Raw genomic sequence first — 24,800 nt, 5'->3', positions numbered from 1 at the left:
CATTCTCAATGTTCAAACCTTCATCAATTTTATATACGTAAATTAGTATAAAAAACAAAACAAAACATAAATCCGTACGTACGACAGCGAGAGAGCGAAAAGTCAACCGCGTTAACGTTCAAACTTGTTGACATTCATTGTGCAGCTGGAAGATTCATCTCAAGCAATTTTTACTTTGGTGAAAACTCTCATTTGTACTTCAACTTGTTTGATTGAAACAATAAAGACATGAAATGTGTCTTGCATTTTAAACTAGTTACAAATTAAGGAAATCGACTCAACTTCCATTTAGTCGACTCAAATTAAAATACAATCAGATGACTAAATTATGAACACAAACTTGAATTCATTTTCGTCAACATGGGAGTCACTTCATAATTTGGAGGTTTGCAGAGGTTGAGGTCAAATTCAAGTTTGACGTCGAAAAAGCAGATTTGCAAATTCAACTTGTCCGCCTACGACCAAAACGTCAAACATTTGCAAAGCAGCGAGTCCGGTTCTGATGACAGATGTGGTTTTTGTTTACCGTCGCAGTGTTCATTTTGCTTTTGCAACTTTTTGAAAAACGTTGACGCAAACTCAGTGAAATCATGTTTTCAAAGCTATCAAATCAATATTGACATCAAGATCAACATAGAAACTCTGAATTTTGTATTCTCAATCATTTCAATTCTGCTTTTGGAAGGTTTGTGTAGAATGCACTTTTATTTTTGGTCATGATTTTTGGCGTTGCCTGTAACAACATTATTATTAAATAACAAAAATCATTTCATGTGTGTTAGTCTCACCAATGATTCGCACATGCAAACATATTCCAAAATTCATTTATTGTCATTTTTGCATGAACAACTGACAAAAATAAACTTTCATTTCCGTTCAAAATATTAAAAACCTGCACAAGAATATTTGAAATTCCTTAAAGGCCCAAACTGCCGCTTTGACTCTGGAAAAGGCACTTTGGAAATACACGATTTAAACAAACAAACAAACAAACTACTTGTCAATGTACAGATCATGGCTTGTCTTCATTTCTGGTGCTGATTTTGTCCTAAAGCCCCCCAGCCTGTATTTGGTCATTTTGTGTTTGTTTTGTAAACAGCGGGACGTTTCAGTTTACAACCCTCCAGCCAATCGCAAAGCGTGTCCCAAACGGGGACGAAATTTCCACAAAACATTAACAAAAACTGAGAAGTAGTTTGTTTAAATCCTGTATTTAAAAAGTGCATTTTCCTGAGTGAAAGAAACCGGCAGATTGGACCTTTAAAAGGTGAAAAGTAGGGAAAAAAAACATCAAGTCAAAATGAGAGCAAGTGTGCAAAAAAAAAGAAAAAAAAAGTGGTTGTTGATTCATGCACGTGCGCACAAGTAATGTGTGTGCGGTGGTGTGAAATATTTTGAAGACATGCTTGTGATGGTGAAGTGACACAAAATTTGCATTTCTAATGCTGCCTTGTCAAGTTTGCAAGTTTGCAAGTTTGCAAGTTTGCCATCCGGCCGGTCGTCGTTGTCATCGTCGTCGTGGTCAGACGTGGTCGCTCTTGTCCAGTCCCAAAGCCTGAATGACGTCCGCGCTCACGCCGCTCTTCAGCGTCCTCCTCACTGCACACGCACACGCACACGCACACACATCAGCACAAGCTCCAAACGTTAGCATGCTAACGCTAATGCGCGGCAGAGTAACAATAGTTTTCATTCGCTTTGGACTTTTGCAGCGTCCGTTCGTCTGTTACATTGGTTTGTTTGTTTGTTTCTCCTCTCCCGCCATCAGCGCTTATTGTTTGGTCCCGCCCTAAACGACGCCTGATCCGGTCCGGTCCGACCTAAGAAAAAGGTCGGCGGCAAACGAATCAGCGCGAGCGCTTCAAGATGAATTTCTGCAGTTTGTCAACTCCCAAATGGTGTCAGAATCGATCTTGCTGGCAAAGTTCAACTGGCTCATCCGTTTCCGAGTTGAGATCCGAGAAGTTGCGTGACGACGTTTGTCGGCAAACAGAGCGAAGCCGGCGCCAACTCGCCAAGCGCGACGATCGCAATCAGCTGAGCGCCGATTAGCGTGTTTTGAGCGCAACGCCGCATGATGTGCCGTCAACACGCACGCTGACCTTGACAGACGGACGGACGGACGTTTGACGGCTTACTGGACTTCCTGTTGAGTCGGGAGCGCTTGCGGCTTTTGGGACTGGACGTCCGATCCGACGGGTTGCGGGTGACCGACTTGACCAGACGTTCCATGATGTCGTCTTCGTCCTGCGGCGACGAAGACCGCCAGCGGGCGGACGGACTCGGACTCGGACCCGCCGAACCTGACGCGCGCAAAAAAACGGGAAAAGCAAGAAAAGTCAAACTTGACGCAACAACACAAGTTCAGCTCAACGAGATTCAATTTCAGTAACAAGTCAAGAATTGAAACTGAAGGAACTTTTTTTTTTTTTTTTTTTTTTTTTTTTGTGTGAAGCAGATTCCAAAATTGCAGCTGGAGAGTTTTTTCTCCAGAAAATGACAGATTAGCATCAAACTTAAGACAAAAAAACTACTTTGACACAACTGCAATATGAGCCACCATTTTGGAAGAGTTCCTTCAACATTGCAGTCATTTCGTTGGGATTTTCTTGCACTTTTTTTTTTTTTTCACTTGTACTTTGGATGCATTAAAAAAATAAAAAAATAATGACAGTTAATGTTGAAGAAAGACTTTCATATGATTTTTTCAAATGGGATAAAATAAATATCAATTTTTCAATCATTCTCATTTGCCGTTCCTGATGGATGGTAAAGTGGCCACAAGAGGGCAGCCTCCGCCAGTATCGACGTCTCCAACTAAGGCAGGTATCAATCAGTACTCATCAATGCCATTTTGCATAGTTTTGGAATCGACACACAGATTCGTTTGATTTGTTTGCTTAGCGTGTCGACGAGCGGCCGACGCGTTCTCACTGCGGGCGGTGCGCGAGCGTCTCGGCGGCGCTCGCTCGTCCGTCAGCATCTGCGTCATGTTGTGGTGCTCCGCCTCCCGCTCGGACTCCGCCTCCAGCGCCGCCGAGACGGGGGCGGTGATGTCGGAGCAAGGCACCGCCCCCGAGAACTTCTCCGTCTGCGGCGAGACGCGCGTTAGCATGTTAGCAACGCTCGCTCACGCCGGCCCACGCGCTCACCTCGGTGATCATCTTTCCTCGCGTCTTGGTCCTCTCCCGGTGTTTGTCCCGCTTGCGCTTGAGCGCCAGCGCCCTCTCGCGCGTGGTGCGGTACTCCAGCGCGAACTCGCTGATGACGCGGCAGAAGGCGGTCGCTTTGGTGTCGCGCGCCGACGCCGCCGGCTGGCCCAGGAACAGCAGGAACGAGTGGAACCTGACGGGATGCTAACGTTAGCGGTCGTCCACATGACGACGTGCTGCTGATTGAGCTTTTAGCTCATGCTAATTGTCAACTGCGATTCCAGTTGGGCTCGTCCACAAATCCAATTTCAATGAGAGATCCATTCAAAACAAAAACAAAAAGCACACGATATTGAATTTGCAGATGGCAACATCAAACATCAACTGAAAACAAATGAAAAGAAAACAGGTAGGCACAATTTTGTCTTTTGGGTGACGAGGAATTCTCATCCAGGCAAATTATTTTTTTTGCCCGCTACAGGCGAGCAGGAAATGTGCAAAGAGACGGACGGAAGGTTATTTTAGTTCACTGAAACTATTTTGGTAACAAAATTAAATGCTCATTGAACACATTTTCAGCAGTGAAAAGTGAATATTTTGTCCAGAATGAATGTGATACCTTCAGTATTTTTCAAAAGTCATTTTTCTACTTGCTGTGGACCGAAGATGATGATGACATCATCACCTGTGCTAAGGAAGCAGGTCACGGCTCACCTGGTTTCTGGCTTTGGTCAATAAACTGAGCCTTGATTGGTTGTTAGCACAAGTGATGTCATCATTGAAAGGTACTCATTGTACGTGAAAAGTCATGAAGTTACCACATTAATTATTGATCAAATGTTTTGTTGCTTTTTTAAAAAGTATTCCTTAAAAAAAAAACAACAACAACAACCTGAAACTACCTTTGATGTTTACAAAACTATAATGATAGCAAAAACGTCCCTCATTTTCATTTTTGGGGATGATTTGAAATGTGATTTGAATTGAACCACCAGAATAAGCACACTTGAAAGTGTGTCACATGGAAGTGATGTCATCTAGCAGCAGCCAATAGAAAAGCATCAAAAGATGACGTCGCTCCCATGATGGAGGAATATACTTTCAAAAAAAACAAAAAACTAAATGGAAGCATTTAAAACAACTAAAATAAACTAACAGAAGCACCCTGAAACCACATTAAAACTAACTCCAAAGAAAATTATGATAATAATAATAATAATAATAATAATATGGGGTCGACAGCCGACGCGGTCGAGGATTTCGCAGCGTTGACTCTTCCGCACGTTTCTCATTGTTAGCAATGTCGCACCTGTTGATGACTCGCCTGTGGACCACCTTGAGGATGACGATCCGCTGCGTGCAGTCCTTCAGGAAGTCGGCCATCTTGTTCTTCAGGGCGCTTTTGGTCTCGTGCTTGGAGACCACCTTCAGGTTTTCCCACGACGCTTTGCAGCGTCTCTCCAGCTGGACCAGATTCTCCGCCAGAAGCTCAAAGTCCACCTTTTAGGGGACAAAAACACCAACAGACGCCAACAGATGCCGCGTGCGGACGAGACCGGACGGGGAAAATCGGCGACCGATTGATTGTTGTCAAGACAAGAAAAAAAACAACATACATTCAGGTTAAAGAGAAATGAAAGAAAAAACAGAAGAAAAAAAGATGAAGAACAAGAAAAATAGAATGAAAAAAAACATTAAGTACAAGGAAATAAGAGAAATGAAAGAAAATAGAATGGAAAAAGATACATTCATAAAAGAAGGAATAAAGACGACAAATGAGAGATGACATGAAATGAAAAAGAAGAAAAAGAAAAAAGACGTTCAATGAAAGTGACAGATCCCAAATGAGAGGAAGTGAAAAAAAGAAAGGAGAGAGCTGACATACTCACTCTCATATTGTGACGATAATATCGTACAGTGGCATGAAAAAGTATCTGAACCTTTTGGAATTTCTCACATTTCTGCCTAAAATCACCATCAAACGTGATCTGATCTTTGTCAAAATCACACAGATGAAACAACAGTGTCTGCTTTAACTAAAACCACCCAAACATTTACAGGTTTTCATATTTTAACAAGGATAGCATGCAAACAATGACAGAAGGGGGGAAGAATAAGTAACTGAACCATCACATTTAATATTTTGTGGCCCCCCTTTGGCAGCAATAACTTCAACCGGACGCTTCCTGTAGCTGCAGATCAGTCTGGCACATCGATCAGGACTGATCTTGGCCCATTCTTCTTTACAAAACTGCTGTAGTTCAGTCAGATTCCTGGGATGTCTGGCATGAATCGCTGTCTTGAGGTCATGCCACAGCATCTCAATGGGGTTCAAGTCTGGACTTTGACTTGGCCACTCCAGAACGTGTATTTTGTTCTTCTGAAACCATTTTGAAGTCGATTTGCTTCTGTGTTTTGGATCATTGTCTTGTTGCAGCATCCATCCTCTTTTTAGCTTCAACTGTCTGACAGACGGCCTCAGGTTTTCCTGCAAAACATCCTGATAAACTTTTGAATTCATTTTTCCATGAATGATTGCAAGTTGTCCAGGCCCTGAGGAAGCAAAACAGCCCCAAACCATGATGCACCCTCCACCATGCTTCACGGTGGGGATGAGGTGTTGATGTTGGTGAGCTGTTCCATTTTTCCTCCACACATGACGTTGTGTGTTCCTCCCAAACAATTCAACTTTGGCTTCATCAGTCCACAAAATATTTTGCCAAAACTTCTGTAGAGTGCCCAAGTGCCTTTTTGCGAACATTAAATGAGCTACAATGTTTTTTTAGACAGAAGTGGCTTCCTCCGTGGAGTCCTCCCATGAACACCATTCTTGGCCAATGTTTTACATATAGTTGATGCATGCACAGCGATATTGGACTGTGCCAGTGATTTCTGTAAGTCTTTAGCAGACACTCTAGGGTTCTTTTTTACCTCTCTGAGTGGTCTGCGCTGAACTCTTGGCGTCATCTTTGGTGGGCGGCCACTCTTTGGGAGAGAAGTAACAGTGCCAAACTCTCTCCATTTGTACACAACTTCTCTGACTGTCGATTGATGAACATCCAGACTTTTAGAGATGGTTTTGTATCCTTTGCCAGTTTTATACAAACCAACAATTCTTGATCGCAGGTCTTCCGACAGCTCTTTTGAGTGAGTCATGGTGCACATCAGACAATGCTTCTCATCAAGACAATTCTAACCAGGTGTGTGTTTTATAGTGGGCAGGGCAGCTTTAAGCCACTCATCAGTGATTGGGCACACACCTGACTTAAATTGTTTGGTAAAAATTGGTTTCAATTGCTCTTTAAGTATCCTTAGGCAGAGGGTTCAATTACTTATTCCTCCCCCTTCTGTCATTGTTTGCATGCTATCCTTGTTAAAATATGAAAACCTGTAAATGTTTGGGTGGTTTTAGTTAAAGCAGACACTTGTTTCATCTGTGTGATTTTGACAAAGATCAGATCACGTTTGATGGTGATTTTAGGCAGAAATGTGAGAAATTCCAAAAGGTTCAGATACTTTTTCATGCCACTGTATGTTGAAGTTTGGATATGAGGAAAGAAGCGAACGACGAGGCACCTTTGCGGAGCGTGTGACGGCCGGGATCTCCGAGTACACGTCGGAGGATTGCGGGTGATTTTCCGTGATCAAGTTGCAGGTGTGATGGAGCAGAGACTGCCGCTGGACCGTGTCCTTCACCTCCGTCACCTTCTCCAGGTAGGCCAGCTCGAAGCCCGCGGCCTGCACGCACGCACGCACGTCAGACGGCGTCAAGTCGGGTCAAAACGTGCGACCTTGCTGACGTGGGAGCCGTTGAGGAAGTTTCCGATGGCGAGCAGCGTGGCCAGGATCCTCCTGAAGGTCTGATTGGCCGACAGCTGCTCCATGGCCAATTTCAGGTCAAACAGCGGCTCCGCGATCTCCTGACACGCATGACAACATAGAAAAACGTCAACGGCGCTACTTCCTGGCTTGCGTTGCGCAACAATCGCAAACCAAGTTGGGCGGCAAAAAGGCACCCACCGACCCGTATATACAAGTGCCCGTGCGAGCTGTTCATCTTGCTACTACCACTGGATCAACTGTAGCAGGCACGGCTGGCAAACTCATATTAGCAACTTCAAAACGTTTTTGTTGTCACACTTTGGCTGTTTTAGCCCCAATTTATGGAGCAAAACTGCCGAGATGCTCACTATTTAAGGAAAACAATTCTATAATATATATGAAAGATATAACGTCATAAATTACACTGATAATTCTTTCATTTAAAACAAAACTACAAGTTTTTATTTAAGGCAAGTTGCAAAATGTGTCAAGTCCTCTTGTTTATGTTTCAGAATTAGCATCAACGATGAAATGTTGTCCAATTTGGATCCTGTAAATGTTTCTTGGGAGGAGCAAGATGGCCGCCTCGCCACCTCAAAAGTCTCGGCTTATTCCAGTCATACGTAGATCTTTTTTTTTTTTTTTTTTTTTTTTTTCAAACGGTTAAGTGAAGGACCCAAGTTGCGGGCGAGCGAGCGAGACCTTCTCCAGAGTGTCGTAGTTGAGCTTGAAGGACCAAAGCTGCAGGCGGGGGGTCAAGGCGCTGACGGAGGCCAGGCCGGACAGGAAGCGCTCGGCCGGCCCCAGCGGAACGTCCGGATTGGCCAGCTGCGCCTCCTGGATCTTCCGCTTCTCCTCCTCCGTCGGCGTCATCGTCAGGATCTTCTGCTCCGAAAACAAACAAAAACAACAACAACACGGACCTCCTTTGCATGGTCAATTCGTCACAACTTTTTCTCCATTTTCAAACACTTTCAGATCATCAATGCAAAAAATACAATGGAAATAGAAACTAAAATAAACTAGCTTTTTTTTTTTAATTCTTTGAATTTTTATCGTGAAATTTTCAGTATTTCTTCCTGGTTTTGGTCATTTTTAAAATTTTGGAACTTTTTTTATTTAGTAATTTTATAGCAATCAACATTCATTTTATTCTTTGACAAATGTCACTGTACTATTTCACTAACTACTATTTGCATTCAGTTTTTCCCCCCCAAAAAATAAAAACGGCATAAAAGTAAATGAGTTTGCCTTAAATCAAGGAAAATTTACGGGAAAATTTGTTCAAAATTGGAAAAACAAAAATCAAATATTCTTTTTCCTTTAAAAAGCAGTTGACCAATCACAGCGCAGTCGTTCTTCAACGAGTTGGCCAAACTCTCTCAATATGGCGCCGATTCAACAGTGCCCCCTGCTGTCCAGTTTACTGGCTTTGCGCGGTTTTCGGCAGAAGATCACTGACAAAAGTCACATGACTTTTATGCCGAGTCGTACAATTGCTTTTTATGTACGCAAAACATTTTTCTGCACTTGTTCTTTGTGGACGCAGATCCCGTTTTGTGCACGTGGATCAGGATTTTTGTGTTCACCGGGTTTTGGCATGATTGGGACTCCATCGGCCTCCTTTCAAATCAGCACAAAACGGAGCCAGAAAAAAAAAAAAAAAAAAGAAATTGTTTGCAGCTTTCATTTAGAAAAACATGAAAAGTGCAAAACGTCCAAAAGTTTTTGGATCTGGAAAAACGTCAACAAGCTGATGAGTTTGTTGTTCATTGCAGGGTTATTATCGTTTAGGTACTTTTCATTTAAGTTAGCTTTTATTTTGTTTTTTTAAGTTTAGTTTGAATTAGTTTTCCGGCTGGTTTTGTTAGTTTTGTTTTTGTTTTTTAATAAATGCTTAGTTTTAGTTTCAGTATTCTTTTTTTTTTTAATTGAAATCTTTTGGTGCTTTTCTATTGGCTGCCGCAAGACGTCGTCATTTCTGTATGACATATTTTCAATCCAAATAGGACATTTTTGCTATAATTACTGTATAGTAAGTTTCCATTTTGCTTTTTATTTGATTCCGTGAACAAAATGGTTTTTTGAATTAATTCCAAAAAACCTTGTAAGAGCATTTGAAGTTGATTTGCGTTGACTTTCCAAAGTCGGTCGGTCGGACGGACGGACGGACGGACGGACGAAGGCAAGTCGGCTCGAGTCGAGTTCCGATCATCGTCGTGGAACGGGTTCCGGTGCCGGCAAATCGGCGAGCGTACCTCGATGCCCTCCTTGCTGATGGCAAACTCGTCGAAGTTGAGGATGGCGGCCTTGATGACGTGAACGGCGGGCAGGACCGTCATCCCGATGTTGATGGCGTTGGACCGCTTGGAGTCCAGGACCAGGATCTCGGACTTCTTGGTCTCCGCCGCTTTCTGACAAACAAACGATGACGATGAGTCACAAATTGGAGACGGCGACACAACGCAAAAGTCGCTTTGCACTTTTCAGAGCAAAGTGGTGGGAAGGAAAGCCAAAGAAGAAGAAAGGAACTTGGGACAGACCTCATCTTTTTTTTTTTTTTTTTAAATGAATTCGCGCTGATGAATTCACCTGAAACCTCCACAAAAAAAAGTGTCCTACCTTAAGCGGCTACTTGAGAGTCTCGCCAGAGTGGTGAAGTTCAGAAGGTCAGGAGACCAGATGAAAGATCAAAGGGAAGAAAGATGAAACAAAGTGAAATCCATCACCAAGCAGACGCCACCTGCCACCCACATGGTGACAAAACCAAGCCCAGAAACTTTTCCATCAGGAAGATCTCAAGAGGACAATTACGAGAGTTTGGGCGTTTTGGTTACTTTTTAATTTCGTTTTTTTAAAGGGAGTTTGTTTTCATGAGTTTTCAGGGTGGTTCTGTTATTAGTGTTTTTTTTTTTTTATTAGTTTAGGCTGAAAGAAAAAAAATATGACTTGCACCATGAGACTTGTTCCTGGTGTTTTGTGGTGAGTTTGATGTTTCGTCTACTTATTTATTTATCTCTTGATTCACTCATCTACTTCTTATTTATTTACTGACGTAAAATGTATTTGCACTTCAAAATGTTTGCTTTGTTCCTGCAAAAGTGATCTTGATGTTCATGTACAGCAATTCATGTTCTTAAAGCGCTTTCGAAATCAAGTTGAGTTGAGTGCGCAATATTCCAAAACCAGCATTGCAGCGACATCATCTTCTATTGGCTGCTGCCAGATGACGTCACTTTCAAATGGCCTGATTCCGCTTCAGATCTAACTAAATCCACTTCAAATCACATTTCAGGTCAGAAAGAGGAAAAACAACTTTCATCGTTCGATATCGTCTCCATCCCTTCACTCGAAAAAAATAATAAGCCAAGTAAGGGCCAAAGAACGGACGATCCTCAACTTGGGTCAATTTGACTCAACTTTCAGTCAAGAAATGCGTATTTCGGTGCAAAAAAATCAAAATAATCATTTTTTTGCATGAAACAAGCCAGAAAATTGGATGAAATTGACCCATGAATTCCATTTTGGATCATTCGAGTTCCTTCCACGTCTCGCATTGAAGACCAACTCGACATCCGAGCTCACCTTGACAATGGGCATCTCTTTGGCTCTGGACTCAAACAGGTGCTCCAGCCGCCCCGTGTCCACTTGCACCGTGTCCAGCGACGCCCACACCGTGCCCCGCCCAAAGCGACACTTGGACGGCGCCGACGTCGGCTTCAGTTCGCGCCAGAACAACTTCACCGTCTTCTTCTTCTTACCCACCAACGGGGATGGCGCGCCAGATGAGGGAGGAGGCGGAGGGGGAGGAGGAGCCAAGCTGCCAGGGAGGGGAGGAGGAGGGGGAGGAGCCGGACCGCCGGGGAGGGGAGGAGGAGGGGGAGGAGCAAGGCTGCCAGGGAGGGGCGGAGGTGGAGGAGGAGCCAAGCTGCCAGGGAGGGGAGGAGGAGGGGGAGGAGCCAGGCCACCAGGGAGGGGAGGAGGAGGGGGAGGAGCCCCCCCTAAGGGGGCCGGCGCAGAAGAGCAGGAAGAGGCAGAGTCCGACGTGTCCATGTCCAGAACGTCGACGTCCTCCTCGTCCAGCAGGTCCGAGAAGTCCAAGTCTTTGATGCGGAGGCTGGCGCCGCTGGGCTGGAGGCGGTCCCACGCGTCCCCGGGACCGCCGCCGGGCCCCAGCGGGGTCATCTGGGTGCTCTCCAGCCGCTGGGCGGGACCCTCCACGTCCACGCTGCTCTGCTGGCGCACGCAACGCTTCTGGACACGCCAATGCAAATATCCATTAGACACGCCCACAAACAACAACAGCAGCCAATCGGCAGCGTTCTTGTGTTACTCCGTCAGTAGCGCTTTGACCAGCAGAGGGCCACAAAAAAAAAAAAAGTTAGGAATTTCAGACCAAAAAAAATTGTGAAAAGTAAGAAAAAAAACCCGTTCTGACCTGCTGCTCTTCGGCCAGCCTCGCCAGCGCCACCTGGGCGGAGCCTTCCAGGCCTTCCAGCTCGGCCCTGCGGGAGGCGCTGCTCTCGCTGGGAGCGGCCGACTCCAGCGAGCGCGCTTGGAAGCTGGACAGACGTCGCAGCACCCGCGGAACTGCCGCCTCGCCGTCGCCTGAGAGGGAAAAACAAAGATGGCCGTCAACGCGCTCTTCACATGGCGAAATTCTGCCGATTCAAGCCGTGTCTTCTCCAATTTGGATCCTGTAAACGGATCGGTTGGCATGCCGAGAAACGCAAGATGTCAAAAAAGTCTTGGGATTGAAAAACGTCAAAAGGGCGTCAGGACTTTGGAGCGTTTATTTATTCATGCATTTGCAGAAAGAAACTAATTAATAATCACTCGTAAGTAGATCAGTATTTTCGATCTGGGGATAGATTTTTTTTCTTCCATTTCCCATTTTAAATGGTCAACTCCAATTTGTGACACGTTCTGGTCACGGAATCGTCAATTTCACGATGTCCCGTTTTTCCGTCCAGTTCATCAATTAATTGAAAAAAATGTAATGAATCGTTAGTTGTGGCGTTTTCGCAAGCCGTCTTTGCGTTTAGCGTCAGGCAAGAAGCGCCTTCGAGTCGTCCACTTCCAGCCACAAAAAAGTCAACTTGCCGTCACCGTTTGAGACGTGGCCTCCCTCACCAGGCAGGAAGTGATCATCTTCCCCGGCGCCGCCGTTGTCGGGGCTGGGTGCGGTGGCGGAAGGGGCCGCGGGGGCCCCGGGGGCCGAGGCCTTGGAGAAGAGCATGTCCAGAAGGAACTTCCTGTCGTTGGACAGCGTGCTGACTTGACGCTGGACGCCACCTGGACGCACGTCACGTGACACGCTCGACTTCCTGCTGGACACGGCACCCGAGGCCGACTGCGCACGCTCACCTGGCTGGCGCTGGGGGGGGCACGGCACACCTGGATTTAAAAAAAAAAAAAAAAACAGCCACACAAAAAGGAATTGTTATTATGGAGGATCAAAAATAAATAAATATAAATATAAATGCAAAGAAAAAGAGTCAAAAAATAAAAATACAAAAATGAATGTATCAATTGAATGAAATAGGCGTTAAGGGGCTTTTATTGTGAAAAGTACCATTGGCAGGAAGTCCCCCATTGGTGTCCTCGTCCTCATTTGCCGCGGGTCCCTGTGTGATGACATCATCAGACGAGGACAGCTTGGAGCGGCTCAGGTGTTGACTCCGCCTCTTCTTCTCCCATTGGCTGGCCACCAAACTGCGCAGGAAGGTGTCTCTGAGGAGGCGGAGTCAAATGTTAAAAGCGGGAAACGATGTCATGACCAGGGCAACAGGCTCCGCCCTTCAACTCTTCAAAGGCTCCTCCCATCAAATTGACTGACAAGCGTCTCGTTTCCATTTTCATCCCTTCGAGGTTTGAAATGTTGTCGTGAAAACTGCAAACAATTGAGGGGAGGAGGCGGGACAGTGGAAAAGACGTCGCTTGATTGGTCCATTTCAAATCACTTTGTTATCAACCAACCCACACCAGCAATTAGACCAGCCCTCATTTCACGGCGAAACACCAACACTGGCCGGCGAGGCAACACGCACGCACAAACAAAATGCAGGTTTCCTCGTTTATCGCCGTTCATCTTTCAGCGTGCTTTATGGTTTGTTTTTGTTTTTTTTGTCTTTGCGTGGCCGTATCGATCAGCGGATTCGTCTCGATGAGACGTTTGTCCCGTCGCTCCATAAATATTACATTCCGGAGATTGGAAATATATACTACACTGTATAATACATGCAAACCATTCATAATAAACTAAAAATCATTAAAAAAAAATGTAAATGAAACAAATATATACTGTGCTGTATAACAAGTACATTCAAGTAAATAAAAAAAAAAAAAGAACATGATGAATGAAAAAACATTTATAATCAAAGTAAAATTCATACCAAAACAAACAACTGAATTTTAATTCATTAATTTGAGTTTTTGTACCTTAACACCCGCGATAAACGAGGGAAATCTGTCCAATGACGCTCAGACGGACAAAAGACGCGTTGGAGTCCCAAAGTTGCATGTCCCAGCATGCATCAGGACTTACTCAAACCTCCTGAGAACGGGCTTGTCGTCCACGTTCACGTTCTCGTTACGCTCATCTGGGCTGCAGAGACACACAAGCGTGCGTGGGCGCACACGCATGACATTAGCGTGTGGCCATCACGCCTCCTCCAAACCGCACAAGACCAACGCCCGGCAAACAGCCGACCATGTGACCCATGAGCTCGCAAACCAGGAAGGAGGGGGTCGAGGGTGGGCGGGGCTAGCGGGAGCAAAGAGGCGCGTTACTCACCCGCGGAAAACCTCGTCGGCGCTGCGTGAGGAAAGACAAAAACCTTTTCAAGCAAACGCGCGACAACAAGTCAACCTTGGAAACGCAGGGAAGTTCGGCATCCACGTTGCCATGGCAACATAGCCCCACCCCCAACTTGCCGTCCGGGACTCACTTGAAAGACGTCTTGTTGGCGCTGGGATGATCCGAAGGCGACCTGCGCACACGCACCGACACGTTAGCGGCCCCTTTAGTATTGCGCTTGTGCACGCGCGCGCCTGCGCGCACCTGCAGGGAATGGGCGGATCCTGCGAGGCGGCGGCGGCGGGCGTGTCCTGGCTTTGGGCCTTGGAGAAGATCCTGGACTTCCTGCTCAGACCCAAAGAGGACATGTGGTGGCTGAGGAAAGAGCGAGCGCTGCCGATGCCGCCGAGCAGGGAGGAGGAGGAGGAGGAGGCGGGGCCAGGGCAGGGGTGGGAGGGACACCGGTCATCAAAATGAGAACCAAAGCCACGTGTGCCAAAAGAAAAGGGCAAACAGGTCCACTATGGAGGACCAAAATTCTAAATAAATTCATGACCTTCACTCAAAGTCAAAAATAGAATTCAAAAATTATATAAAAATAAATATAAATGGAAATAAAAAGAACAAAAAATATATTTACACAAATACATTTGTATTTTTTTTATATCAGTTTTTATTTTCACTTTTAGTCATTTATTTAGTTTGAATTTTGGAAGTTTTGGTCCATACTGGCAAGTGGAAATGTTATTCAAATGAGGGGGCGGTCCTAAGCATGCGTCCAACCCCCTCATTTGAATAACATTTCCAAAATTCAAAATAAATAAATGACTAAAAGTGAAAATAAAAACGGATATAAAAAATAAAATTTAAAAATGAAATACAACTATATACATTTTATTTGCTCTTTTTATTTCAAGTTTCTATTTATGTTTTTGGATATAATTTTCAAATTCTTTCTTATTTCACTGCGCCTTTGCAAAGTGCCCGTCATTCAGAGTCCAACCCAAGACACGCTTAAGACCGCCCCCTCATTTGAATAACTTCAACTTGGCAGTCCAGACCAAAACTGACAAACTTTGAATTAAATAAAATGACTAAATAAACAAATAAATGACTACAACTGAAAATAAAAGCTGATATAAAAGAAATTAATTCAAAAATGAAATACAAATGTATTTATGTATATCCATTTTTTTGTTCTTTTTATTTCCATTTAAATGTATTTTTTTGGATATAATTTTCAAATCAGTTTGTATTTTCACTGTTAGTCATGTATTTGTTTATGATGAATTTTGGCAATTTTGACGTGACGTCGGCCACTTACGGGCTGGGCGGCGTCTTTGCGTCGCTGTCATCGTTGTCGTCGTTGTCGTCGTGGTCGTCGTGGCGATGGAGCGGGGGCGAGGCCGAGGCCGAGGCAGGAGACGGAGGAGTCGGCGAGCCCCGGAGGGATCCCGAGGGGCTGGAGGCGGCGGAGAGGGCGGGGCTGCCGCCGGACGACGCGCAGGGGGAGGAGCCGGCGGAGGACGCCGTCGCCGTCGGCTCGGCCGCGTTCTGGTTGGACGAGCGGCGACGCCTGCGCACCTCCTGCTCGCCGCCGGCCATCTTGCGACGCTCTTTTCGCAGGTGAGGGGCGGGGTCCGAGATGTCGCCGTCCTCGTGTCGCAGGGCTGTCTGCAGGTGGCGCCAGAGGTCGTCACAAAATATTTTGGAAGATGAAATCAAATGATTATAAATGAAGTAAAGAATTTTTTTGAAATGATTATTTGGTGACTTTTTGAAAATGACGTTTTGAAAGGAACGCGCGCATGAAAAGCGGTCGTGCGTCACCTCGTATACGTGGAACTGCGTTTTGAGGTGGGGCTGCGCGCCGGCGCCGGCGAGGTTCCTGGCGACCACGTCTTCCATGCCGAGACTCTCCAGGCAGTCGGCGACGTCGTAAAAGGAATCCTGGTCGGGGAGCGCCGCCAGCGTCTTGTTGACCAAAGTGATGGCGAAGACCAGCAGCTCGTCGTCGCTGGCCGTCCGCTCGTGCAGGATGTCCATCACGTACGACCACGCCGGCACGCCTAACGCATCAACTTTGTCATTATGGACGGGCAACGCCAACGGATTTTTGTACGACGAGAGCCAAAAGTGGCGTCGGGATTTTGTGCTTCTTCAAGAACGAGTCGCGCTCGTTGTCGTCCGATCTTGCGACAAACACGCATTCGTGTAGGATCAAAAATCGGATTTCAAAAGTTTTTGTTTCCTTTGTGCTCGAGTATAATTATCAGTAAAATCAGATTGAAAACCTGCCATTCAAGTGTAAATGAGTTTTCAATCCAGATTCAAATCAACCATCTTCAAGTTTCCAAAATCTTTTTCTCGCATCTTCATTTTCAGAAGCTCATTTGTCATTTTTTTGCCTTTGCTTTCAAAACTGCTTTTAAATGACAACATGTGAAAAATCTTCCTCTTATTTTGCCATCATGCAGCACGCATCAAGTTGCTACGAAGGTCATTCCAGGTTAGCCTCAAGTTGTTGGCTAACATTGGACCGGCCTGCTCGCTTCAGCTTCTGATCAGCGTTACACTCGTGTTCACTCAAACATGCGCGACAGTTGGCGGCTCCGCGTTCATGGTTAGCATCGCAAATGGCTTCCAATTCAAACGGGGGGGTGTAGACTTTCGTTGGACAGGATTTCAAAACACAAAAACTAAATGGAGAAATCGAGCCAATCAACTTTTGGCATGTGCGTACCTCTGCGCGCGTCGACGGCGTTGACGGCGGCGATGAGGGCGGGGCTGTTGGATTCTTGATATTCCACAAAGACGATGAGGAGCTTGAGGGACGTTTTGACCAGCAGACGAGACTGAAGACACACGGCGCAACAAATGTTTGGGTTTGGCCAACTCGCTGATGCACGCCGTCACGTGACCGACCTCACTTCCTGTCAGGGTGTAGAGCCACTCCAGAGTTTCGCTGTGGTTGACCACGCCGTTCATGCCGTCCACGAACAACATGATCTGACTGAGGGCTGAAAACGAGCGTGTGAAGAGGATGCGGTCGCCGCGGCAACGGCGCACAGGTGCGAGCATCACCTCTGAGGATGTAATTCTGGTAGTTGTGGTCGGCCTCGGCTCCAACTTTCACCAAACACGTCAAACCCTCGGACGCCACGAACTCGGGAACCAGGTCCTTGTCATCCTGCGGGGGGGGGGGGGGGGCGAGCGAGCGATGATGCCGTGATGGGAGCGTGATGTCACGGGAGTGGGCGTGGCCTCACCTGGAACAGCTGCTTGAGCGAGAAGAGCGAGCGGCGCAGCTCCGGACCGTGGCTGTTGTACAACTTCTCTGCAAAACATCAATTGGGACGCAAATCGCGTTTCCGCATCCAAACCACGACGATCAATAAGTGGCCTGATCGGAAGTCGGAATGATGCCCGAAAATGTCGGAAAATTTGCAATTAACTGCATCAAAAAATGTCATCAAAGCAAATATCACATCCCAGAAGTCTTTGCGGCACATCAAGTGGGCGGAGCTTACTTTGGTCAACTCCTACAAGAGTTGCTTCAACACTAAATCAATACACTCTTGTCCAATGAAATAATAATAAACAATAAATAAACACTTTAAGGGTTGAAATCAAATTTGAAGACCACATTAAATATATATTTTGCACGCCGTACTAGCTAGACATAAAGAAAAGGACACTTGGTATATAACCAGCTATCATACTGTACTTGGTGACTACTCATTCTAATTGTATTTTTGTGCGTCTTCCCCTTTAAGAAGCTGCAGCCTCGTTGTTGTTTTTTCCTCCCTCAGCTCAGAAGCGGGATCGCGTTTCCTGTTGCGTCTCCCTCGCTTGTGCCCATTGAGCAGTTGAGCTGCTCTGCACGTTTGTGCATCCACGCCAAGAAAGACGGATTGTCACCATCCGACAGCAGACATCCGACGTGTCGCACTTGCAAACGGACACGTTGTCGCGTTGACTCGCAGAAGATCAACTATGCGTTTGATTCTTGAAAATCAACATCCTCCTCCAAAATGAAGTTTAGCAGATCATCAAAAAAAAAAAAAAAAAAAAAGATCTGATCGGCTTTTTTCAAGAGACCAACTTCGTGTCTTGATATTTTTTTTGTATATTAGGGAAGGCAACTTGACCTCTGACCTTGTGGCCCTTTCTGACTCCAAGTTGACTCCCCCACACGCACACTAAATCCCTCCCAACAATGTGGAGGACGATTCGACGAGCGTTTGGGCTGAACGGACTGACGGACGACGTCGTCACTTTCCAAACGACAACGCGGAGGGAGTCGAGCGTGACTCGACCTTTCCCAACACGCGTGACCAAGTCATCCATCGTGACGCGTGCAAAAGTTCACAAACCGTTTTGTGACCACAAAGTGTGTGCATCAGACACACACACACACACAGTTGTTAGCAGTGCACAGACAGGAAGTGGTCCTGATAAAGTTAGCCTGGTATTTCCTGTTAGTGGCAAAAAGAAAGAAAGAAGAAAAAAAAAGAAACTAGATTGAGAAGAAAATTTGAAGGAGTAAGTGGACAAGAAGGCCAAAAAAGTCAAACTACTAAAATTGCGATCTTCTTCGCCGCGTTCACTTTTCGTGTCAAGTGAGCAGCCGCTTCAAGTCAACAAGCAAACGACGCTGGCGGTTCAAATAGAAGCCTGCAACTTTTCAAGGTGCAACTCGTCACATCCGCGGAGGTGGGCGTGGTCTGGAATCGACGACGGATGGAAGCGCTCACCTTTGAGCATCGAGTGAGGCAGGACGACTTTCGTTCATGGCGGTCACGACACGCACGCCTTCTCCATCCGCACATTTTTGCCGTGATCAACCGTTGGCTCAAATTGCACGCCAAAAGGTGGACGCTGCCGTCAATCGGCAGTTCCACTCAATGACCACGCCCACCTCTGCACATACAACAATCGAGTCACAGAAGCACGTTCATCTTTGAGCGATTGCATTCCGATTTTTGGGTCTGTGATTCGATTCAAATTGATTTGATTGACGATTTCAGCTTCGTTTTAGAAATGAGCAAATCATCGTCATGATGTCCTCCAGCCTGACTCGCTAATGCTAATTAGCGCGCTACTCGTGGGTGGCACTTTTATCCGTCATAAGAAGGGCAATTTCGACAAAACACTTGAGGAATGTAAACAAGCATTACGATCTTCTTACGCGGCAAAAATCAACTTGTATCATTTGATGGTGACTTTTTCCTTCTACTCTCTCATGTGGCGACAATTTTACTGTATCAGAACCACACTGCCCCTAAGTGGCCAAATCAGGTACAACATGAGCAGCGTTCCCACTACACAAACAACAATGGCAAATCATAGAAATAAAATCCCTTTTGGGATATTTCAAATGGATTCTGAATCGTACTAAACAAAATGTCACCAGTGCAACAATGGTGATTACCTAGGATGGCGTGGACTCGCACCGTCAAATGTGTCCTCAAGGTCAAGAGGGGCTTCTTCCCTTTCCTGGAAACACAAACGCATTTCTTTCACGTTTTGATAGCAATTGAACTCAATTCTGCAGGCCTTGCAAAATGAGTCCAAATCCAGTAAAAGAGCCGCGAGAAAATGACGGCGAGCAAATTAATTCATTCAACATGAACAATTACAAAGTTAATATATATTCATTCTTGACAAAATCTCAACTTTTGCCTGCTGAAAATGTTTCAATGAGTCGAGGATCCCTTTAAGATTGCTTTGGAAGGATCCGTGATCAGGATTGCGTAATCCAGCAGCAAGTCCCACAAAGTCAAAAACCTGACGCAGGTTGACGCATGAGGTCGTTTGCACTCACCTGGCAGGGAATTGAGGTCACCTCCACCTGCTGAGTTGGAATCACATTCATGTGGTCAAAAGACAAAAACTCTTTCAGCCTTTTGACTTTGTGGACCTGCGGCATCCCGCAGCCTCGTCCGTCCGTCCGTCCGTCCGGTCTGTCGACGACTAACCAGGGTTTTAGGTTTCATTCATTTGCAGAGTGTTTTTAGTAGTTTGAGTTATTTCATAAATGCTTTGTTTCAGTTTCAGGATTAGTTTTAGTTAAAGCTAAAGTCTCACTTTAACAAAAATAAAATAAATACAATAAAAAAGGTTTTTGTTTTGTAAACATAGTTTCAGTTTTTAAAGAAGCATTTTGGTTTTGATTTTACGTTTTAAATTGTCGGTTTTTTTTCCTTAGTTTGAGTTCACTAAAAATAACCTTTGTGTGTGCGTTTGGACATACAAATGTGTGTGCGTAATCCAATGCTGGAAGGCGCTTTAGCGTGTGTTAAGGCGCGTTGGACCCTTGAGTACGTGTGTCCATCCTGCGCTCAGCTGGCGTTCTAAAAGTGCGCCATGACGCCGACGTGCCAGGATGAGGGCATGGAAACGGAACGGGGGAGGGGCTTAAGAAAGAAGGAAGGTTTGTTTGCAGGGGGAAGTCCACACGATTTCTTTGGGACAACTCACGCACACACGCACGCAGGTTATTTGAGTCAACGGAAACTAACTTAAAAAAAAAAAAGACATTTGATGTTTGCAAAACTAACTGTAATGAGGAGAAAAATGACCTTGGTTTTCCGTCTTTGGTCATGAATGGAATGCATGAGCCTTTGGGGACGATTTCAAATGTCATTTCAAGTGCATTTCTTTGGGAATAAGGACGATTGAAAGCGCGTCACACAGATGTGACGTCATCGAGCAGCAGCCAATCCAAAAGCACTTTTACATGACGTCGCTCCCATGACATTTTTTTTTCTTTTTTCAATATTGTGCACAAGTCATACACAAAAAAAAAAAAAACTAAAACTAAAATTTAAAAACTAAAACTAAACATTTATTAAATAACAAACTAATCAAAAGTAACTGAACCACCTTGAAAATGAATTAAAAACTAACAAAATGTAAAAAATAAATACATTAGAATAAAAGAAAAATAACAAAACTATAATAAGACTGCTGCTAACTGCAATTGTAGCAAAACAAAACAAAACAAAAAAACCCGACGGCCTCTTACGTCACTTCCTGGTAGAAGCTCTCCAGGTCGTCACGCTGCTCCGCCAGAGACGAGTCCAAGTCCAAGTAGTTCCCCTGAGGACACGCCTGCAACGTGCACTCCTCCAACTGACGCACGCACACGCACACGCACACGCACGGTAGAGGGAAGTTTTAGCATGGTCACCATGGCAACCACATCCACACACGCACAACTTGAAGGTCATTTCCTTTCCTTTCAAGTCAGAACACCTGTCGCTTGCACACCTGCAACACGCATGACACGCTCGCGCACATGCGTGTTCCGGTGTGTGCGTGCGCGCGGAACAGGAAGTTCAAGTTTTCTGGTCTGTCTACATTCTTCAAAGAGCTCAACCAGACCTTCACAATAAAAGTCACTGCGCATGACGACGGTGAAGAAGAAGAAGAAGAAGAAGAGAAGTTCCTGTCGCCACGGTGACAGGAAGAGGGCGCTCTTATCAACATGCGCGCACACACTCTTTGCAAGCTCCGCCCCTTTCCTTCTCCGTAGCCCACACACATGAAGTGAGGAAGGTTTGAGTGGCGTTCAAGTTTTGGAGCAAAATGTGAACATTCCCGAAGGTTGGAATCGCAAGTTGAAACATGGAAGGAAGACCGAGTGGCCAATCAGGAGCCAGCTTTGTTCCCTCAGGCCGCCCTAATGCATGATGGGAGATTAGTGGTGAGAGAGGAAAAAAATAGAGAGAAAAAAAAAAAAAGAGAAAGACTTGGTTTTAGAGTTTGGGTTATGGTTGATGTTTGGGTAGGCAACCATTTTGGATGGTCGGGGTTAGGGGGAGGGGCTAAGAAATGCTCACCGCGCAACGTACGCCATAGCAGCAAGCACTTTAAGATGGCAAGCGAGTTCAATGTCCCAAGTTAGTCATGAACGGCAACATTTGCTCTCAACAACAAGGCTACCAAACAAAGCTACTAACAAGGCTAGCTCACTACGCGGCATAAGCCAAATCAGCAAACTAGCTAGTGCAACAAGTCCAAAGTCATTCACGAACGGCAACATTTGCTCTCACCGGACCAAACAAGACGACGGAGACGCCAATGCTAATTGCTAAGCTACAATCCACACGCCCAAATGCTACACTTTACACCGCAACCAGCTGGAAATCAACCTCAATTATGATCAGCCAACAATCATTTGTTGACTACAATCAATTATATTGATTTGAAATCTTCCCAAGTCTTGTGATTCTGACACTTGCACAAACTCAAACTTGGATACAGCAGCAGACAACAACAACAACAACAACTTGTAATCATCCACAAGAGGGTATTTATTGACACGCACTTCATTTTCAAAGCGACAAGTTTTCAAATGATCAATTCATCCAATGATTTGGATTTATGTCCTATCTTTCTCCAACCAGAGATGAAATTTCTCAAAACGATTTACACAAAAAGCCGTTTTTGTCCTCAAAAGCCTTCAGACGTCTCTCAAAAAGTCAACGTTGGGCCTCGTCGAAAGTCCAACTTGTGGCTATACGCTCATGTGATTGCGTCATCATGTGGTCAGTCAATGTTGTTGACATTCCGCTTCAAAATTCACAATACTAAATGGAACACAAGTTACGCCTTGGATGGCAACATTTCACTTGGACGGGTTTGCACTTTCAATTGTCGACAAGCAGAAAGGAAAGGACAGAAGGACCGAAAGTCGTAGAAGAAGAAGTACAACAACAGCGACAAGAAATATGAAGCACCTGCATGGGACAATCTCCTTGTGAAAAGAATTGCAACGCTGCAATCTTTAGACTTCCTTTGGGCCACAAATTGGCATCCACATCACAACAATTGTCTTCACTTCCTGCCAGCGGTGGCAGGAAAGTGTTTCAAGCTTCACGCATTTCCCTTCATTTGGAAAAGTCCACATTTACTTCCAATGGAAATGTAACAAAATATGCCGGACAGATGCGGCAACTTTTTTTTCTTTTTCTTTTGCCCATGTCAACATTTAGAAAAGGAAGTCATGCTAAAACATTGTTGTGGTGTGAGACGATTGAACAAAAAGTCTTCTTGTGATCAAGCAAATGATGAGAGTGAAAATCATTTGCACCTGAAATGAGAAAGTGCACACAAACAATGAGACGAAAATGACATCAGAATAGTTTGGAGCATTTGAATACTGATCTGAGAAATGGACCAAACAAAGCAAGGGAGAGGAAATGCGTGGAGACACAAAACGAGTGACTGGCAGCGGGGAGGCGTGGCCTAAAAAAAAAAAATGGTTCAAACGCAACTTTAAATACAGTATTGGATATTTTGAATGCCAGTCATGCTATTCGTAATCTTTCAACTTTTCAGATCTGCAACATAAATGTTCTGTTTTTTTTTTTCTTTTTTTAATTTGTAGCTTGGTTACACTAATGTAGTTTTGCTAAGAGAGCAGAAATCCATTCAGTAAACTTGAAATTGCTCCCTGAAACTTGCCAGGCAAAACGTTGATTGAAGCGAGCGACTCGGAGTGCGTTTTGTCCAACTTGGGCGCTTCCTTTCGGTCTTTGGAAGCAAAAAGTCCAGTTCAAAGTGGAGCCGAATTGGACAGGGACGACCACTTCGCCCGAAGCTGGCGCCAGGCGCGCGCACGGGGCACGCGCGCGGCGGCTGCGACGAGGTCGCGCTAAACCACGTCACGGGTCGACGGACTCCGGCGGCGGCGGCGGCGGCGGCGGGCTGACGTCGCCACCTGCATTTTCTCACCTTGAGGGGCGCGTCCAGCAGCTTGTGTACGAGCGGAACGACTTGACTGAGCGGCGCGTTCTCGTCCACGTCCAGCGAGGGAGGCCGCCGCGGTTCCGGGAAGTTGGTACAGATGAACGGGTCCTGGTCCAGCAGGAACTGGACCCGGCAAGTGACCGCAGACATGCTCGACGAACTCGGGCGTCAACTTGCGAAAGTAATGACGCCACGCCAGCACGCGCCTGCGCCTTTTAAATGAGTGCAGGACAAGCAGGCTGCAGTAAGGGCAACTACTTCCCCACTCGACTTTCAAAGTAAAGCAAAAGTCAAATACAGCCGATGAGCCGAACCCAAGCAAACCTATTTGTTGATCTCCGAAATGCCTGCGTATCATTTCAAAGCGTCGCTTCCGGTCACGTGAGAGGGAAAACATCATTTTCAATGCTGAAACTTGTTTGATCATACATTTATTGTGAAGAAAAACTCAGGTGAGATGCTCACACACGCGCATGAATATGATGTCATCAAGGTGATGCCGGAAACTCAGATCTTTTTTATTTTTGAAGTGTTTTGAAGTTGTTTGTATAACTTGTTTAAAATTATACAATAAAGTTATATGAAAAAAAAAGATTCATTTTATTTTATTGTATTTTTGTTCGAACACTCATGTCAAATTCTCTTTCTTTTTCCTTCTGGCAATCTCCCTAAGTTGTTTTCATACATGCAAAGAATAACTTCAATGTTGCCATGTTTGTTTTATAAATTGCAATTGTTTAAAAAAAAAAAAAAAACTATTTATTTTATTATTATTACTATTATTATTTTCATTTAAAAATAATTATGCATGAATTAAACAACAGAATAAAATGAAACAATTTTACACCATTTCTTTGTATTTTTCTTTTCCATATACATTTCAAGGATGAAACGTAATAGTTCTTTTTAAAAATGAGGTTCGGATTATCACATTTTCTTTTGTCAGAATAGTGAGATTGAGCAATTTTGGGAATTGCCGGTCGTACAAATCTTCTTGAAGGCGTCAATAAATTTGTCATGAGGTCATTTCAGGTCAGTGAGATTGAGACCATTGTGCAAATTGTGCGTTCACCAAAAGTAAAGGAAGTTATTTTGAAACAAACGATCAAACCAAATGCTTTGCTTCCATTATTTTTCCGCCTTCAGCTAGAACGGAAGAGACCAAGACGTAAAGTTACACGAGAGCGCGCTCTAGCGGACAGTTCCGTAAACTGCCGTTTCGGGGATTTGGCCAAGTTGCACTGTTGAACGCAAGAAAGATTTCCGAG

General features: G+C 45.0%; 1 protein-coding gene across 12 annotated transcripts; it reads right to left on the bottom strand.

Moving 5' to 3' along the window:
- Positions 1-808: 808 nt before the first annotated feature.
- On the bottom strand, positions 809-23,752 carry fhod1 (formin homology 2 domain containing 1). 12 transcript variants are annotated; one of them, XM_077520427.1, is made up of 28 exons: positions 23,518-23,752; positions 20,804-20,910; positions 19,208-19,272; positions 17,043-17,110; positions 16,858-16,963; positions 16,699-16,793; positions 16,517-16,628; positions 15,604-15,842; positions 15,098-15,447; positions 14,038-14,166; positions 13,925-13,966; positions 13,771-13,791; positions 13,522-13,581; positions 12,550-12,707; positions 12,342-12,371; positions 12,078-12,269; positions 11,413-11,582; positions 10,560-11,228; positions 9,233-9,388; positions 7,677-7,859; positions 6,953-7,072; positions 6,686-6,890; positions 5,042-5,067; positions 4,477-4,652; positions 3,153-3,345; positions 2,935-3,091; positions 2,139-2,303; positions 809-1,599 (listed from the first exon to the last, which is right to left on the bottom strand). In XM_077520427.1, the coding sequence occupies exons 1-28, from the start codon at positions 23,680-23,682 to the stop codon at positions 1,523-1,525; spliced, it is 4,236 nt and encodes a 1,411-aa protein (XP_077376553.1). In that variant the 5' UTR covers positions 23,683-23,752; the 3' UTR covers positions 809-1,522. The 12 variants fall into 12 exon arrangements, with proteins under 12 accessions (XP_077376553.1, XP_077376552.1, XP_077376555.1 ...); XM_077520426.1 differs by having other exon boundaries at positions 4,462-4,652; positions 23,518-23,751; XM_077520429.1 differs by having other exon boundaries at positions 4,462-4,652; positions 12,108-12,269; positions 23,518-23,751.
- Between the last annotated feature and the right edge of the window lie 1,048 nt (positions 23,753-24,800).

This window comes from Festucalex cinctus, chromosome 4 (assembly GCF_051991245.1).
Source record: "Festucalex cinctus isolate MCC-2025b chromosome 4, RoL_Fcin_1.0, whole genome shotgun sequence".
Taxonomy (NCBI): Eukaryota; Metazoa; Chordata; class Actinopteri; order Syngnathiformes; family Syngnathidae; genus Festucalex; species Festucalex cinctus.
The sequence above is the reverse complement of the archived record's forward strand: the minus strand, read 5'-3'. Positions and strand labels throughout refer to the sequence as shown.

Coding starts and splice junctions, on each gene's coding strand:
- fhod1 (XM_077520426.1), bottom strand. CDS start 23,682: ATGTCTGCGGTCACTTGCCGGGTCCAGTTCCTGCTGGACCAGGACCCG. Junction 15,448..15,603: donor CGCAGTTCCACGTATACGAG/GTGACGCACGAC, acceptor CGCCACCTGCAG/ACAGCCCTGCGACACGAGGA. Junction 11,229..11,412: donor GGCTGGCCGAAGAGCAGCAG/GTCAGAACGGGT, acceptor TGGCGTGTCCAG/AAGCGTTGCGTGCGCCAGCA.